We start from the raw sequence: 17,515 nt of genomic DNA on the forward strand, positions 1-17,515 counted from the left end.
AGTCTGGCAGAGGGTGCAGCACGCCACAGGCAGTGACCGCAGGGGTCAAGGTGGGGGTGACGCTAGGAGTTTGAGAATTCAATCAAAATTCCAGGCAGGAGAGCTTCTAGAGAAAGTGACCAGCACCTGTAAGAGCAGAAGTTCCAGAGGAGATGGGAGAGGGGGAGGCCAGCTCCTGGAGGTGGGAAAAGCAGGGGAAAGGTCTGGGGCTGGAGTGGGTTCCCTGGAGCGAGAGGGCGCAGCTCATGCCACCCAGCGGAGCCAGGAGATAGGGCCCGGACGGTTGGCAGGGCTGGGCACTCCTTCCCGCGGCCCCAGGCATCTCTACTCGTTAAACGCCGACTCCAAACATCCTGCAGCACTTGCGGGCGCAGAGAAATGCGGGGCCTCAACAATCAGACACCCCGACTTCCAAACCCCGCGGTCAGTACGGCCGACCCCGGTCGCCGGCCAGACACGAGTCCAGTTGCACTAGGCAGGAGACACTCTTCAGACCCGTCGGGCCAGACCCGCCGCAGATCCGCCCCTTCCCACCCCGCCCCAGACCCGCCCCAGACCCGCCCCTACCGCAAGCCCAGGCCTGCCCCTGCCGGAAGCCCAGGCTATCGAGCCCCGCCCCTTCCCGCCCCGCCCCACAATTCTCAGAGCGGCCCCTCCCCTGCCTGGGTCCGCCCCTTGGTCGGGCCCCGCCCTCGTAGGCGTGGCCTGTGCCGCTACCGCGCCCCACCAAGGCGGTCAAACTCCTCCCACGGCCCGCCCCCCCAAGTTCCCGAGAGACCTCCCCGAGTGTGCTCGCCCGAGCCTCTTCCCTCTCGCCCCCCGGTGCCCTTGGTGTCCCCGCCGCGCTGGACCGGACATGCTGCCCGACTGCCTGTCGGCGGAGGGCGAACAGCGCTGCCGGCGGTTGCTGGCGGGAGCCACGGCCCGGCTGCGCGCGCGGCCTGCGGCAGCCGCGGTCCTCGTGCCGCTGTGCTCGGTGCACGGGGTCCCGGCGCTACTCTACACGCTGCGGTCCAGCCGCCTGGCCGGGAGGCACAAGGGTGACGTCAGGTACACCTGCCGGGACCTCCTCTCCCTTCTAGGAGGGCGCTGCTAAACTCCGGAGACCGCCGGGTCGTGGGCAAAGCACTTAGCCTCCCCGAGCCTTGGTTTCCGCCTCTGCAGAATGGGTCTAAGTAGAGCCCTTGGGCCAGCCGGCTGCGGAGGGTGGAGCCTGGCGCCGCGGGTACTCCTGCCCCTGCGCCGCCGCGCGGACGCTCGAAGCGCGGGCGCGGGACATAAGGTAGCTCAGCTGATAAAGACTCCGTCTGCAATGCAGCAGACCTCGGTTCGATTCCTGGGTCAGGAAGATCCCCTGGAGAAGGGATAGGCTACCCACTCCAGTGTTCATGGGCTTCCTTGTGGCTCAGACGCTAAAGACTCCTGCAATGTAGGAGACCCCAGTTACATTCCTGGGTTGGGAAGATCCCCTGAAGAAGGGATAGGCTACCCACTCCAGTATTCTTGGGCTACCCTGGTGGCCCAGACAGTAAAGAATCCGCCTGCAATGCAGGAGACCTGAGGTTCGATTCCAGGGTGGGGAAGATTCCCCTGGAGGAGGGCATGGCAACCCACTCGTCTTCTTGCCTGGAGAATCCCCATGCACAGAGGAGCCTGACGGGCTACAGTCCATGGGGTCACAAAGAGCTGGACACGACTGAGCGACCAAGCATACACACTAAAAAGGCAGAACTTTGCCCTTTCCCTGCGACTGCAGGAGGATTCCCCTCCGGAAGCCAAGGGGGAGCGCGGGGCGGGGCTATCTGGCTTCCCGCCCAGGCTGCGACCCCCCTCCCTCCGGGGGAAACTGGGGACACCCTAGGGTCGCTGTCAGCACCTCTGGGGCGACCCACGATAAGCCCAGTTAGCGTGTCTGAGCCCCGGGGCTTCTCCCCCTATTCCTGTTGTTCAGGGAGGTAAACCGAACCTGCAGAGGCCATGGGGCTTACCCAGCCCTCTCTGCAAACTAGGGGCAGAGACTTTGTTTTAGGCGAGTCCCTGCCGCAGCGGCCACCCCCAGCCCTTCATGGCCCCAGTGGCCCAAGAAGCAGGCTCCCTCTGCCTGTTCAGTTTCCCAGGTGGCAAGTGTGACCCCGCTGATCGGGACGTGGTGCACACGGCCCTGAGGGAGACGCAGGAGGAGCTGGGCCTGGCTGTGCCCGAGGAGCAGGTTTGGGGAGTTCTGCGGCCCGTGCACGACCGGGTAAGCCCTTCAGGCCCTCACCCCGCTTGGCCTCTCTGCTCGCCCCGGGCTAGGAGCAGGGCGCTCAGGGACCAGGAGGGTGGCCGTGGGGACTGTGGCAGTCACCGAGGGCGGTGGGGTCCCAGACAACCTGCCCAGCCGTTGTGTTCCAACCTCCCACACCCGTCGGGAAGGGGCCAGGGGTATTTGATTCCCCTTTCACAGGGGATCCTGAGGCTCAGTCCTGGGATGGAGGTGGCTCCAGGTGAACCAGCTCCACTCAGCTTGGTGGACAGAGGTTGGGGAGGGCGTTGCAGGCTAGGCAGGGGTGATTTGAGGGTGGCAAAAATAAGGGAGAGCAACGGCGCAGAGGCCCGAGTGGGTCTAGTGTGTTGAGGGGGCCTGAGCCAGTCAGCATGGCTGGAGCAAGTCCACGAGCAGAGGCCTCCCCTCAGGCTCCCCTGGCCCAAAGCTCCGCCAAGCCCAGCCCAGCCCTGCCCTGACGGCCTGCTCCCCTCCCGCCGCAGGAAAAGGCCACGGTGGTGCCGGTGCTGGCTGGAGTGGGCCCGCTGGATCCCCAGAGCCTCAGGCCCAACCCCGAGGAGGTGAGTGGGGGCATCTGGGGAGGGGGAGGGCGGGTTGTCCCGATAGGGGAGGCTGCAGTGGCCAGCGCTCCATCTGCCCTCTCGCTGCCCCCTGCCCACAGGTGGATGAAGTGTTCGCCCTGCCCCTGGCCCATCTGCTGCAGGAGCAGAACCAGGGTTACACCCACTTCTGCCGCGGTGGCCACTTCCAGTACACGCTGCCCGTATTCCTGCATGGGCCGCACCGAGTCTGGGGCCTCACAGCCATCATCACTGAGTTCACCCTGAAGCTGCTGGCCCCTGGCGTCTACCAGCCCCGCCTGGCTGGCCCGGAGCTGCCCCGGGGCTGAAGGCCTGGCCCCGAGCGGGCCCTGCCTTGGCCCGGCCAGGCTGGCTCCTCTCCAGGACTGAATAAAGAGCGTTTCCAAACACCGTGGCAAGTGCATCTTCTGCACTGGAGCCCTGACCTTGGGGCAGAGTCCATGGGACAGCTGGCCTGCTGGCTGGGGCACCTTGGGATAATCACGCTGTCACTTGCTATGCGCGCATACTGTGTCTGGCGTCTTTTCTCTCATTTCACATTTCACATTCACTATGGCCCTGGGAGGTGAGACCACTGCTGTCCCTGGCTAGTGAGACGGGATCAGGGAGGGCAGACACCTTGCCCAAGGTCACCCCAGTTTGGGATTTGAACCAGACCCTGTCTGACACCAGAGCCCAAACTCCCAGCCACCACAGCCACTGCAGAACTGTCCTCCGAGCCTGGCTGACGCTGTGCCAGGCAGCAGGCATCCAGAGAGGAGCCCTGCATGTTACTGCAAACTTGTGACATGCCAGGCTCTCCCCGTGCCAGGTGCTGTGCTGGGGCCACATCTGTGCACCAGCCAGATGCTACCCTGCCCTCTAAGGGTGCTCAGTCTTGGGGCAACCTGAGACCAGGTCACATAGATAATCGTGTGATTACACATTAATTACTCACAGATGTGTAATGGAATTACATATCCATCTTGTAAATCTCTGAGTTGAAGAGGTGGGGAGTCTGACCTGGACATGGTAGACTGGGCAGTATTAGGTAGGACAAGGGATAGAAAACGCCACCAGTGGCTGCCTTTGCCAAAGGAGGAATTAAGTTCAGTTCAGTCACTCGGTCATGTTTGACTCTTTGCGACCCCATGGACTGCAGCATGCCAGACCTCCCTGTCCATCACCAACTCCCGGAGTTCACTCAAACTCACGTCCGTTGAATCAGTGATGTCATCCAACCATCTCATCCTCTGTTGTTCCCTTCCCCTTCCGCCTTCAGTCTTTCCCACATCAGGGTCTTTTCCAATGAGTTGGCCGTTCCCATCAGGTGGCCAAAGTACTGGAGTTTCAGCTTCAACATCAGTCCTTCCAATGAATATTCAGGACTGATTTCCTTTAGGATGGACTGGTTGGATCTCCTTGCTGTCCAAGGGACTCTCAAGAGTCTTCTCCAACACCACAGTTCAAAAGCATCAATTCTTTGGCGCTCAGCTTTCTTTATGGTTCAACTCTCACATCCATACATGACTACTGGAAAAACCATAGCTTTGACTAGACAGACCTTTGTTGGCAAAGTATTGTCTCTGCTTTTTAATATGCTAAGTTGGTCATAACTTTTCTCCCAAGGAGTTAATGTCTTTTCATTTCATGGCTGCAGTCGCCATCTGGAGGAATAGCGATTGCAAACTCCACAGATAAGACTAGCTTCAGGTGTAGCTGGGTCCAGGAGCTCCGGGCACTCTTCTTTCTGTGCTTTCCACTGTATCAGCCTCGCTCTTGGGAGTATTCTCCACTCCCCAGAGATGAAGGAGAAGGAGAAGACGACAGCTGTAGGACAGAACAGTACCAGCATCCCATCAGCAGAAAACAGCTTCTCTTTCTGGGCCAGTCTATCCCAGAGTTACACTTTCTTGGCTGACTTTGGGTCACATGACCTTCCTTGAGCCTGTCACTTGGCTGCTGGACTTGGAATTCATTGATCAGCCGGGCCTGGGGCACAGGCCTGGGGAACAGGGTGAACCTCCTAGAATGCGAGTAGGGAAGGGGTGGCCCCCCAAAGTTCCCCTGGAAAGAGAAAGGGAAGGTGAGCAGGCAAAAGGCAGCCATATTCCCCTGCAGAGAGTGACCTTGAGACCATAGATAAACAGGAGCAGGGCAGGTCGAAGGGCAAGGGAGGGAAGTTGGGGCAAAAGTGCAACCCCGATTAGGACTTGAGCCCACAGTCTTATAATTGGAGTCACTCACCTGGTGTCTCAATGTACTGAGGCTCAGGGTCTCATGTTTCAGCACAGAAGGAATTCAGCGAGAGGCAAAGTGCTAGGCAAGAAGCAGATTTATTAATATAGGACGCTTGTGAGAGAGGAGGCTCTGCCCCAAGGATTAAGTGGGTTACATTTTTATAATCGAAGGAAAGTTGGGGAGAGGGGAAAGACCGCCTTCTCATTCTTTGAGTAGACCTCAGGCTTTCATCACCAGGTGGGCTGCCCTGATAGCTCAGTTGGTAAAGAATCCACCTGCAATGCAGGAAACCCCAGTTTGATTCCTGGGTTGGGAAGATCCCCTGGAGAAGGGAAAGGCTACCCACTCCAGTAGTCTGTCATGGAAAATTCCATGGACTGTATAGTCCATGGGGTCTCCAAAGAGTTGGACACGACTGAGCAACTTTCACTTTTCATCACTAGCTCCTCCTTCACATCGGACAGGAGAGTATCTGACCCTAGAAGGTCAAACTAGGACTGTCTCAGTGCTTAAATCAGCAGAATACTTTTTTTCTTTCACTTAATGACCTGGGGCATATCTCATGCTTCCATTTATGGTTTTATAGTTAAGCAAGCCTGCTTCGTCCCATGATGTTCTGATAGCTTTCTTGAGTGATCACTAACTTGCAGTGGCCCCCAGAGCTCCCTAGGGTCCCTGTCTCTAGTCCCCTACTGGGACTTCTGCAACTACTTGCATAACTATCCTTAGTCTATCCCTATCAGAAGGAGCGTCGTTGACTCAATGGACCTGAATCTGAGCAATCTGCAGAGCTAGTGAAGGACAGGGAAGCCTGGTATGCTGCAGTCCATGGGGTCGCAAAGAGTCAAAAACGACTGAGCGAGAGAACAACAATCAGAAGAAGCAACACGTGCACAAAGCTTCCCGTGTTCAAGGAAACGTGGGGGCAAAGGGGCCCACCATTCAGGGGACCGCAGTGAGGGGCCGAGCCTCAGCGGTGGGTTAGGATTTTTTTCCAAGCTGGGAGAAGGGCGAGAGGAGCCCAAGTAATTGGTTGATGTTTTAAAGGCTTGAGCGGCAGGGGGACCAGGTTGCCTTTCCCCTCCTGTCTCCATGGAGCCCTCCCGGCTCGCCTCCCCGTTCCCCGCCCCTCCCCCTCCCGCGTGACTCCCCACCTGCTCCCCCCAGCGCCCCCTCTCTCACCCTTCCTTCCCCCCAACCCTGCCTCCTGTTGCCCCTCACACTTCTTGTGTCACCTCCGGCCCTCCAGCCTCCTCACCTGGGAGCAGAGCCACATGATGGTGGTGAAAATAGAAAACAGGGTGCGAACTGGTGGGGGAAGGGACCCTTGCAGTGGAGGGCAGGGAGCTGTGGGCTCCTGGGCTCTGGGGGGGCCCTGAGTCCCGCCCCTTCCACCTCCCCGGCCCTCACCGGTCACCTCAGTCAGCGCCCAGCAGCCACCCAGGGCAGGTGCAGGGGCTCTCGGAGCGGTAAGTGGCCCTGCAGGCCTAGCTGCCGGCACACGGGGTGCCCCCCCCCCAGGCTGGAGGCCCCCACCCCACCAGCCTTGACCCTGTCCTCTGTACTCAGGTCCCGGCTGCCTCCCAGGACCCCCCACGCCGCCCTCGGTGATGCCTGTTGGCCCTGTCTGGGTGGGTCAGTGCCGCCCCCTCATCTGCGGTCCTCGAGGGCTGCTCTGAGTCTCTGCCCATGTCCGCGCCCCATGGCGGGCCGGGGGCGGCTGAGCCTGCAGGAGCACATGGCTATCGACGTGAGCCCGGGCCCCGTCCGGCCCATCCGCCTCATCTCCCACTACTTCCCGCGCTTCTACCCCACCGCTGAGCCCGCCCTGCGCCCCCCCGAGCCACGCCCTCCAGTGGCCCCCGTCCGCTCTGCACCCCAGCCCCAGCCGGACCCAGAGCCAGAGGCGGACTCAGACGACAGCAGTGAGTGGGGGCGGGGTTCGGGGGACACTCTGGGCTCCGTCCATCCAGGAAGGGGGTCTGGGGCAGGCCAGGCTTCCGACCGGGGAGGGCCAGGAGGCATGGTGCCCGGCGGGGTTGACGCAGACGCTGACCTGCCTGCCACCTGCCCCTAGCCGCCCTTGGCACCCTCGAGTTCACGCTCCTTTTTGACGCGGACAGCAGCACCCTGCATTGCACGGCTCACCGTGCCAAGGTGAGGAGGGGGTGGGCGGCGTCCCCGGGGCTCGCGCCTGCACCCCAGGCCTCTCCCACAGGCACTCTCCCTTCCCAGGGCCTCAAGCCACCGGCCTCGGGCTCTGTGGACACCTTCGTCAAAGCCAACCTGCTGCCCGGAGCCAGCAAGGTGAGGGCGAGACACAGGCCCCCACCACTACCCCTTGGCCAGGTACCCGGCTGGAGTACCCACTTGGTCTGCCATGCCCCTCCTCCCCAAGGCCTCCCCCTCAGGCAGGGGTCCCCCCATTGCTGGGACGGAGGGGACCCAGGTGGGGCGCCAGGGTCCGAGGAGGGCTCTGACCACACCCCCCACTTGGCCCTCAGGCCAGCCAGCTGCGGACGCACACGGTTCGGGGCACGAGGGGGCCTGTCTGGGAGGAGACGCTCACCTATCATGGGTTCACCCTCCAGGATGCCCGGCGCAAGACCTTGCGGTGAGGATGGGGCCTGGGCCACAAGGGGGGCGGCCAGGTGGGGACAGGGAGGCGGGGCTGGCCTGGCCAGGCTGACCCGAGTGGCCCCCAGGCTATGCGTGTGTGAAGACCCGTGGCTGCGGCGACAAAGGCGGGCACCTCCCCTGGGAGAGCTGCGGGTGCCCCTGAGGAAGCTGGTGCCCAACCAGGCCAGGAGCTTCGACGTGTGTCTGGAGAGGCGGAGGCTGGTAAGGTGGGGCTGGGGGGCAAGGAACACGGAGGGAGACCCGGGTGGCAACTGGCCCAGGTGACCAGGCTCTCTGCTCTTTCAGACCAAGAGGCCCAAGAGCCTGGACACAGCACGCGGCATGTCTCTGTATGAGGTCGGTGGGACGTGGGACCCAGAGCCGGGTGTTGGGCAGGGCTCCGGGGCCAGGGCAGCTCAGAGAAACTGAGGCCCTCTCTCCCTCTGGGCCCGTGAACACTCGTAGTCTCAGGGGCACAGGCCAGCTTGAGACAGAGGCTGGAGCTGGGCGGTTGGTCAGTGGCCCATGCGGGTGGGGCAGGTCAGAGTTCAGGGGAGAATGGCTGTGGTGGGCCCATGGCTGCTAGGCCTGCCCCGGGGCGAGCAGGCACTGCTCCGGGGCTGGGAGCTCTGGACTGGCCCTTGTCAGGAGGGGTGAAGGTGACCGCGAGGGGCTGGCAGGATGAAACCAGAGACCTGGCCAAAGCCGCTGCAGCCCAGGGCCCCAGGGACCCGCAGAGCTGGGCCAGGGCCCTCCCCATCCCAGCTCCCCCAGGCGCTGCTGCCCTGCCCCCTAGTGGAGCCTGCAACTGTCGGTTAGTCAAGTCCAGGCTGGGGAGCCCTCCCCGGGGAGCAGCCCTACCACAAGCCCTTCCCGTCCCAGACACACACAGCAGCCCCTGGTGCCTGGGCAGCACTCACAAACCCCGCCTCCCCCCATACTGAGGACTGAACGCAAGCAAGGCGGTTGGGCTTTCTGCAAATCACATTAGGTGTGGGAGAAGAATATTCTTTCCACAGTATCCTCCGAGTCCTTCTGGAAGCACCAGGGGCCGAGGGGGCAAAGGGCATTCAGCATCTGGCCCCCCGGGCTGTGGGGTGTGAGGGGGGAGGGTCTTACAGCTCACGAGGCCTGTGTGTGCTTTGAGGAGGGACGACCCTCTGGGAGCTGCTTCCAGGCTTCCCCAAGAGGGAAGAGACGGGCCCCTAATGGAAGGCTACCTAGGAAGCTCCTACTGAGAGTTTCTGACCCTCAGAGACATCAGTTCCCTCCCTCTCCACGACAAACACAGCCGCAAGTGGCCGATTACGAGACCCGGACAAGCCCCCTCCCCTTCTCAGGTTCCAGAGGGTAGAGTGGACCAGGAAGTCTCATTCCAAGACACTAAGTCAGTGACTATCGGGAAACTGAACCGCAAAATCGAACATTGGCCCCTGATTTCTTTGCGGCCAGTTTGAGTTCTCCTGTCTGGGCCAATACTGGTGGGCAGCTGGGCGCTGGGCCACCCGGAGCTTACCCAGCCTACCCTGTGGGCGCTGGGCCACACGGGGCTCACGAAGCCTACCCTGTGGGCGCTGGGCCACGCAGGGCTATATACCCAGCCTACCCTGTGGGCGCTGGGCCACGCGGGGCTCACCCAGCCTACCCTGTGGGCGCTGGGCCACACGGGGCTATATACCCAGCCTACCCTGTGGGCGCTGGGCCACGCGGGGCTCACCCAGCCTACCCTGTGGGCGCTGGGCTACGCGGGGCTATATACCCAGCCTACCCTGTGGGCGCTGGGCCACGCGGGGCTCACCCAGCTTACCCTGTGGGCGCTGGGCCACGCGCGGCTATATACCCAGCCTACCCTGTGGGCGCTGGGCCACGCGCGGCTATATACCCAGCCTACCCTGTGGGCGCTGGGCCGTGCGGGGCTCACCCAGCCTACCCTGTGGGCGCTGGGCCGCGCAGGGCTCACCCGGCCGACCCTGCAGCAGGAGGGGGAGGCGGAGTCAGCCTCGGAGGAGCGCGGGCGTGTCCTGCTGTCGCTGTGCTATGGCTCTCAGCGGGGTGGCCTGCTGGTGGGGGTTCTGCGCTGCGCCCACCTTGCCCCCATGGACACCAACGGCTACTCGGACCCCTATGTCCGCCTGTGAGTGTGAAGCAGGCGGCCGGGTGGGCAGTGGGGGTTCCTCAGAGCGCCCCTGTGGCTCACCTCTCCGGGGCCACACTGAAACCAACCTCATCCCTCCCAGTTTCCTGCATCCCAACACAGGGAAGAAATCGAAATACAAGACCAGCGTCCGGAAGAAGACCCTGAACCCCGAGTTCAACGAGGTAGGCTGGCCGGACAGAAGGCAGTCCTGGCTGCTGGGGGAGGGGAGTTGGCATCCTGTCTCACACAGTGCAGACCCCAGCCGCCCTGGGCCACTCGCCTAAGTCTGTTCCTGAAGCTGTGAAGGATTAAGACCGCCTCTTTTTCACTGCGTCCCCTGCAGGAGTTCTTCTACGCAGGCCCCCGGGAGGAGCTGGCCCAGAAGACACTGCTGGTGTCTGTATGGGATTATGACATGGGCGCGGCTGATGACTTCATTGGTGAGCGGGAATGCGGGGGAGCTGAGTCGGGGGGTGGGACTCCCACATGGCTCCTGACCTGTCCCCCAACCCAGGTGGAGTGCAGCTGAGCAGCCGGGCCGGCGGGGAGCGCCAGCAACACTGGCGCGAATGCCTGGGCCACAGTGACCGCAGGCTGGAGGTGTGGCACCCGCTGGACGGCGCGCCCCTCCAGCTCAGCGACTAGCGGGACCCCCAGCCTGGTCGGCTCAGTGCCCCTTCCCCAGGCTGCCCCACAGTCTCTCTGCGGAGCTGGAAGGCGCCGGGCTGCTTCAGCCCCACTATTCAGCCCCTGGTCAGTTGTTTCCTTCCTTTCCCACTTCCAAATTCACCCCACCGTCAAATCATGAAGCAAGAATAAACCTCTCCTCCCAAACAGACCAGACAGTCCGTTTTTCCCCTGCCATCACCTCACAGGGCAGAATGGGCCCTGCTCTCCTTGCTCCCACCCTCGAGAGGCCTGCACTGGGCCAGGCCCAGGTCTGGACCCCAGGTCACAGTTTTCCCCTCCCAACTCTTGATTTCTGCACTGAGGGATAAACGCTCAGGGAGGTCGATGACAGGGGCTTCCCTAGTGGCTGTGTGTAAAGAAGCTGCCTGCAATGCAGGAGACAAGGATTCAATTCCTGGATCAGGAAGATCCCGTGGAGAAAGAAATGGCAACCCACTCCAGTATTCTTGCCTGGAAAGAATCCCCTGGACAGAGGAGCCTGGCGGGCTTTAGCCCAAAGGCTCCCAAAGAATCGGACATGACTGAGCACGCCCAGTCTGTGACAGGCTGACACACAGGAGTCAAGGTGTCAACTCTCAACACGACCTTGTCCTGACCTGTTCCCCCCACTGTCTGAGAAACAAGCCTCTGTGAGTCACGGGCTGCAGCAGCAGCGTGCAGGCGAGCAAGGCCACAGGGAAGATGCAACGAGAGAATGGGTACTGCTAGCTTTATTGTCCAGCCGTCCAGACAGACGCCAGTCCCGTGGGCTCAGGAAGCGGCCTGCCTGGCCTGGTGCTGCTGGGCAAACCGCTGCATCCGCTCCTCGAGCTCCGGCCGGAAGTGTCGGATCAGGCCCTGGGGTGGGGGTGGGGGGTGCAGCGGGCGCTGTGTGAAGCAGGGTCTGAAAGCCCCGCCGGCCCCTGTGCCCAGGCACTCAGCCCCCGTGCCCCTCGCGGGGCAGCATACCTGCACAGGCCAGCATACCTGCACAGGCCAGGCGGCCCCGTCGCCCAGGGCGCAGATGGTGTGGCCCTCAATCTGCTTGCTGATCTCCCACAGGGAGTCGATCTCTGCCGGCCGGGCATCTCCCCTCACAAAGCGGGCCATCACCTTGTTCATCCAGTCCACACCTGCGCCGGGGCAGCAAGAGACAGCCTGCTGACCCCTCCAGCCGGCATGCAGGGGATGGAACTCGAGGGGTGCAGGTCATGGGGCGAGGGGGCTGAGAGAAGCCACAGCAGGCTGGGCATCCGCAGCGGCGTATTCAGGGTCCAGAGCCCACGCCACCTGTGCCCCGTGCCTCCCCCAGGCCCGGCGTGAGCCACAGAGAAACCCCCAGCCTGCCCAGCGCACCTACCCTCGCGGCACGGGGTGCACTGGCCACAGCTCTCATGCTTGTAGAACTCGATGAGGCGGGCGATGGCTTTCACAATGTCTGTCTGCGGAGACAAGGGGCAGTGAGGAGGTGCCCGAGCCTGAGCCTCAGCCCCTGGTGGCACGCCCGCCCGATTCCAGCAGCGCTCTGACCACCTCCACCCACCCCAGGCATCCTGCGCTGCCAGGCTCCACAGCCGTTCCCCCAAGAGAAGCCCTGCCCCCCAGCCTCTCCCACCTCCCTGTATCTCGGGTGACAGGAATCGGAGAACTGATTCCTGACAGTTCTGTCAGAACTGATTCCAAGAACTGGCGGGTGTCTCTGAGAAGCCTGGGCCAGGTTACTAACCAGGCTTGCCTAAGGCACTGGGTGGGGAGCGTGGGCAGCCCTTCCTTACCGAGCGGTCCATGACGATCACGGCAGCCGTGCCCAGGCCCGTCTGCGCCTGTATCAGCGCGTCGAAGTCCATCAGCACCGTCTCACACACGGACTTGGGGATCAGCGGGGTGGACGAGCCGCCAGGGATCACAGCAAGGAGGTTGTCCCAGCCACCCGTGACACCCCCTGGGGCCCCAGCCAGGCCCCGAGAGGATGGATGGTCAGGGTGGGGGCCGGCACACCTGTCAGCCCCGGCCCCAGCCCAGGCCCCCGAGGCCCGCCCACCCTGCTGGCTGGCCCCAGGCCTCACCAGCATGCTTTTCAATCAGTTCCTTCAGCGGCACAGACATCTCCTCCTCGACAGTGCAGGGGTTATTGACATGGCCAGAGATGTTGAACAGTTTGGTGCCTGAGTTGCGCTCTCGGCCAAAGCTGGCAAACCACGCACCCCCACGGCGGCAGATGGTAGGGGACACGGCCACTGTCTCCACATTGGCCACGGTTGTAGGGCAGCCAAACACTCCTGTGGGGGAGGAGGATGAGAACCCAGTGGATGTCACATCCCTGGGGGCTCGGTGGCAAAGAATCCACCTGCCAACGCAGGAGATGTGGCTTCAATCCCACGTGCCGGGGGGGCAACTAAGCCTGTGCGCCACAGCTACTGAGCCTGTCCCCCAGGGCCCAGGAGCTCCACCACTGAAGCCGCACGCCCTAGAGCTTGTGCTTGGCAGCAAGAGAGGCCATCATGATGAAGTGGCCCCGTTTGCCACAAGGAGAGAAAAATCTGCGCGGCAACGAAGACCCAGCACAGCCAAAAACAATTTTTTTTTTAAAAAAAGGAAACAAACCAGTGGCTGCTGGAGGTTGGGGACAGTTGGGGCGGGTCTCCTGGAGGTGGCATCTGTCCAGGGTCTGCTTCTGGGGCAGAGAGCCCTGCTTCCACCCCTGTGTGACTCTCATCCCCTGGGAGCCCGATTCCAGCTGTGCTGCGTCTCCACCACCCTGCCCCAAGTTCCCGGCGGGTGGGAGCACATCCGGGTGTGTGGCCTGTGTCCTGGGGCAGGGTGAGACTCCGGGGGCACTGGTGCAGCCGCTATGTTGTTCCCACCTACTCTCGGTGTCAGGCCCCCCAGTGCAGAAGGGACTCAGAAATTCCCCAAGAATGATCAGTGGCGACCTGAAGCCAGATCCCAGATTCCACAGGACAAGGCCCGGGATGAGGCCAGGCGCCAAGTCGTACCCACGTCTGCAGGGAAGGGTGGCTTCAGGCGGGGCTTGCCCTGTTTGCCCTCGATGGACTCGATGAGCGCGGTCTCCTCCCCGCAGATGTAGGCCCCGGCCCCACGCACCACAAACACATCGAAATCGTAGCCGGAGCCGCAGGCATTCTTGCCAATCAGACCAGCCTCGTAGGCCTCTCGGATGGCTACCTGTGGGACAGGGGTGTACGGACACGGTCCCCACGAGCCCAGGAACACTGCATGTGGGAGGGCGGGGTATAGGCCCAGGGAGCCCGTCACCATAGTCCAGGGCCAAGCTCCCTCTGGACACAGGCAGAAGACGTGCTGGGAGAAGGGTGGGGATGTTTACAATGTGTGTGCTGCTTGTGTAATAACATTTACCAAATTCTCCAACTATATGTATTTTTTAAAGACTTTAAGGAAATAATGAAAATTTCAGCAAGTAGTTTCTCTAGGTAGCCAGTCTATGGGAGATTTTTCTTTGGCGTGTGTGTGAATTCCTGTCTTTACAATGAGTGAGTACTGCTTCTGAGTAGAGGAAAAGACCCTAGAGGCTGAGTTTTAAATATGTAATAACATACATAATGCTACCATGTGCCAGGTTATGAACCTAATAGAAAGGTGAGGCTCAGGCCCTGGACAATTACTACAGGCATCAGTGGGCTGAAAATTACCGACACAACCTCTTGACCCTTCAGAAAAAAAAACCCCACGTGTTGAGTTCTCCAGCCTACCCCCACCCCAGGAGCCCTCCCCCACTCCAGGAAGACTTCCCAGGCTAAGGCTCTGGGACACAGAGCGAGACGGAGGCTTTGGGGTGCACGTCCCACTCAGGACACAGGCCAGCTCGAGAGATCCCCACCCTCCCAGCGTGACTCCAGATAGATCCCACATGAGAACCTAAGAAGAACTCTGCCTGGATTGGGGCATGTAAGTGCCCGCTCAGCACCTGGCCCTCCCCCTGCTCACCTGCAGATTGGAGGCCTCGTTGTAGAACTCCCCGCGGATGTAGATGTAGGCAGCGCGAGCGCCCATGGCCCGGCCCCCTACTAGGCAGCCTTCCACCAGCTTGTGGGGGTCGTGGCGGATGATCTCTCGGTCCTTGCAGGTGCCTGGCTCCCCCTCATCGGCATTCACCACCAGATACTTGGGCCTGCGGGGGCCAGCAGGTCAGTTGGGCTACAGAGCCACCAGGCTCAGGCCTTCAACCGTATTCCACCCCACTCCACCAGGAAACCTCAAAGAGGTTTTATCTGACAGCCAATCCTTCTCTGTCCTTGCAACAAGTCCCCAGGGCTCTGCTTGCTCACCACAACCGACGGGGAGCTCACTACCTAGTCCACACTGGGGCAGCTATGACCACAGGCAAGGTCTTGGTTCTATTCAGCCCAAATGCCTCTCCCAGTGCTTTCTCAAGAGCCCAAATCTGCTTTTGGTCACAATGAGCATTCTGTGAACCTCCATCGTATATCTGAAGCCAAAAGGAGGCAGAGCTGACATTTATCATTTACTTTCTACATGCAGATCAAAGGGCAGGCCAAAAGCTGGTAGGCACAGTATCTCTTTAATCCCTGCACAACACAATACACATTTTACAAAACAGAATACTGAGGTTTAGAAAGGCCAGGAGATTGCCCAAAACTATATGATTAAATGGCAGAGCCAGGAATCGATCAATTAAGTCTGCTGGGTTAAACTCTTGTGTAGACTCTGCTGCCCCTCAAGACTCCCCTGAGGAAGACGATGGAACCGAGTCCCTGCTACTGGAGCTCTGGTAAGGTTTTCCCACTTCGTTCACTCCTGGTTTCCAAGGAAACAGCCCCAAGGCCCAGGTAAGTCCCAGCCACCCCGAGGTGCAACTCCATTTTTGCCTGCCTATACACACCTGCCATCTGAGGGCTTATTCATGAAGCTCCATTTAAGGCCAGTGGGGAAGCCAGCACCTCCACGGCCCCGCAAGCCCGACGTCTTGACCTCACCCAGGATCCAGTCAGGCCCCTTCAGCAGAATCTCCTTCGTCTTGTACCAGTCACCTCGACTCTGGGCACCTTTAAGCCTGGACAGGGTGGGGAAGGCAGTGAAGAGGAGGCCCTGCCTGGGGACCCACCAGCCTAAGGGCACCATCTCACCTCCAGTCATGGCGGCCATACAGGTTGGTGAAGATCCGGTCTTCATCCTTCAGTGAGCCAAATGAGGTTTTCTTGGGTGCTGTCTGGGGACACAGAGAGTCAGTATGCCCAGCAGAGCTCTGGGATTATGAGGGGCAGGCCAGGAGCTACAGATTTTTGAGTCCCCTAATTAAGGAGGGTTGGATTGGGAGGAGGGCAAGGGCCAAAGCTTCAGAACCCTTCGTAGGGTCATAACTACCAAAACCACTTAGTAAGCACTTTCTGTTAGCAGGCACTAGCCTAAGCTTTTTATATCCAAGATCTCATTTCATTCTCATAACCCTGAGATAGGAATGATTTCCTCCATTTCACAGAAGAGGAAACAAGACTCAGAGCAAAATGAGCTTACAAAAGGCAAACAGCCTGAAGGAGCAGGTGGAATTTAATCACGGGTCTGTCTGTGGCCAAAGCCCACAAAGGATCCACAGCACAGACTACCGCCCTGAGCCCAGCGTGATGTCACGTCCATTTATTTACTTGTCTGGCTCTGCTGGACCAAAACTTAATTTGGCCAAAGTCTTGCTTATATGACTAAACTCTGCTGGAGACAAAATGTGTTTTCTGAAGGAAGAGGAATGCTTCACTGGGGATGGGACACAAGATGATGGCGGGAGACCCGCTCGGGATAAAACTTGAGGAGAGATGGCTCTGGAATCCCATGAGACAAAGAGAACCACAGCTGAGGGCTAAGGGGACCTGGCTTCCAGACACCCAACCCTTTAAGGGCCAATACAGGGAGCAGAACTTTGAACGAGGAATGAGGAGGCACACGGCCCTCTCCAAAGCTGTTTCTGCATCCGTAAAATGGGGTAATGACTCCTTCACGAGCTACAAGGTTGTAGTGAGGAAGGAATGAGAGAGACAAGGACGCTTTGCCACCTGCAAAATTTTCCGTTAGGTCGCGCAGTTGTTAAATAAGGGGAAGCCAAGGAACCGGAGGGTTAGGGGGCAGGGGAGAGTCAGCCTCCCGTTTGGGACCCGTCCCCTTCTACATCGGCAATCTTCCTGTCAGACGAGAGAGACGAGAGGCTTCTCCAGAAGGCACTACGGACCCAGGCATGGCGCGCGCAGACGCGACAGCGAGACCCGGCCCGCGAGCGCCCCTGGACGAGCCAGGTCGGGCCTCACCGTGTCGCCGCTGAATCGCACAGACACCCGCACGGGGAGCGACCCGCCGAGCAGCCGCCGTGCCGCCAGCATCGCGGGGCGGGGCGGAGAGAGGCAAGCCGGTCACCGCCCGCTGTCACCTTCACAGCTCTGAGGCTCAGGACCCGGCAGGACCAAGACGCTAGGCGGCGCACAGGAAGAACGTCACACGCGCCCTGACGCCGGGGCGCGCCCCAACTTCCCCGCGCCGCTCCCGCCCCGCCCTTGGCCCCGCCTCCTCGAGGAAGCGCGGAGGGGCCGGAAGTGCTCTGTCTGGCGCTGAGGCTGCTGGGAGATGTAGTCCCGTGGGCCTCCAGACCGCCTTTCTCCTGCCGCGGGCCTGGCGTTTATTTACTGTCTTGCCCGCCTGCTCTGTTCTTTCGCATTTGCCTCCGGACTCTCAGCCTTTGAGCCAGCTATGCAGCTGCACCCTCCTGCCTGCCTTGTACGGCTCTAGCCCTGTCCCAGCCCTGCCAGACTGTGAATTTCCCCCCACCTACCGCGGGCACCCGTGGGCTCAGGGAAGTAGGGAGGCGGGGCAGGAGAGGGGTCTGGGGCAAAGTCTCCCAGAGGAGGGGTGTCTAGAGTTCTAGGTTGGGGTGAAGCCAAGAGGGTGGAGATGGTCATCGGGCGGCACATCCTCTCCCCGGTGCTGCTGCACTCTCCGCACCATCTCTCCCGCGGCGCGGGTCAGGAGAGTTCGGCATTTGGC

General features: G+C 60.9%; 3 protein-coding genes across 4 annotated transcripts; 2 read left to right on the forward strand and 1 right to left on the reverse strand.

Annotated features, from left to right (window-relative positions):
* Positions 1–856: 856 nt before the first annotated feature.
* NUDT8 (nudix hydrolase 8) lies at positions 857–3,208 on the forward strand. Its single transcript, XM_068978272.1, has 4 exons — positions 857–1,050; positions 2,110–2,242; positions 2,749–2,826; positions 2,928–3,208. Exons 1-4 carry the CDS (start codon positions 857–859, stop codon positions 3,153–3,155), a joined length of 633 nt encoding a protein of 210 aa, XP_068834373.1. The 3' UTR covers positions 3,156–3,208.
* A 3,561-nt stretch (positions 3,209–6,769) lies between these two features.
* LOC138084146 (double C2-like domain-containing protein gamma) lies at positions 6,770–10,468 on the forward strand. The gene is made up of 10 exons (XM_068978270.1): positions 6,770–6,992; positions 7,145–7,224; positions 7,303–7,374; positions 7,572–7,681; positions 7,773–7,908; positions 7,993–8,043; positions 9,663–9,820; positions 9,924–10,005; positions 10,167–10,263; positions 10,338–10,468. The coding sequence occupies exons 1-10, from the start codon at positions 6,770–6,772 to the stop codon at positions 10,466–10,468; spliced, it is 1,140 nt and encodes a 379-aa protein (XP_068834371.1).
* A 754-nt stretch (positions 10,469–11,222) lies between these two features.
* NDUFV1 (NADH:ubiquinone oxidoreductase core subunit V1) lies at positions 11,223–16,936 on the reverse strand. Of its 2 annotated transcripts, none has more exons than XM_068977048.1 (10): positions 16,786–16,936; positions 15,619–15,701; positions 15,375–15,545; positions 14,459–14,642; positions 13,489–13,678; positions 12,559–12,771; positions 12,268–12,434; positions 11,853–11,934; positions 11,480–11,625; positions 11,223–11,350 (listed from the first exon to the last, which is right to left on the reverse strand). In XM_068977048.1, the coding sequence occupies exons 1-10, from the start codon at positions 16,855–16,857 to the stop codon at positions 11,264–11,266; spliced, it is 1,395 nt and encodes a 464-aa protein (XP_068833149.1). In that variant the 5' UTR covers positions 16,858–16,936; the 3' UTR covers positions 11,223–11,263. The 2 variants fall into 2 exon arrangements, with proteins under 2 accessions (XP_068833149.1, XP_068833150.1); XM_068977049.1 differs by having other exon boundaries at positions 16,813–16,872.
* Between the last annotated feature and the right edge of the window lie 579 nt (positions 16,937–17,515).

This window comes from Capricornis sumatraensis, chromosome 8 (assembly GCF_032405125.1).
Source record: "Capricornis sumatraensis isolate serow.1 chromosome 8, serow.2, whole genome shotgun sequence".
Taxonomy (NCBI): domain Eukaryota; kingdom Metazoa; phylum Chordata; class Mammalia; order Artiodactyla; family Bovidae; genus Capricornis; species Capricornis sumatraensis.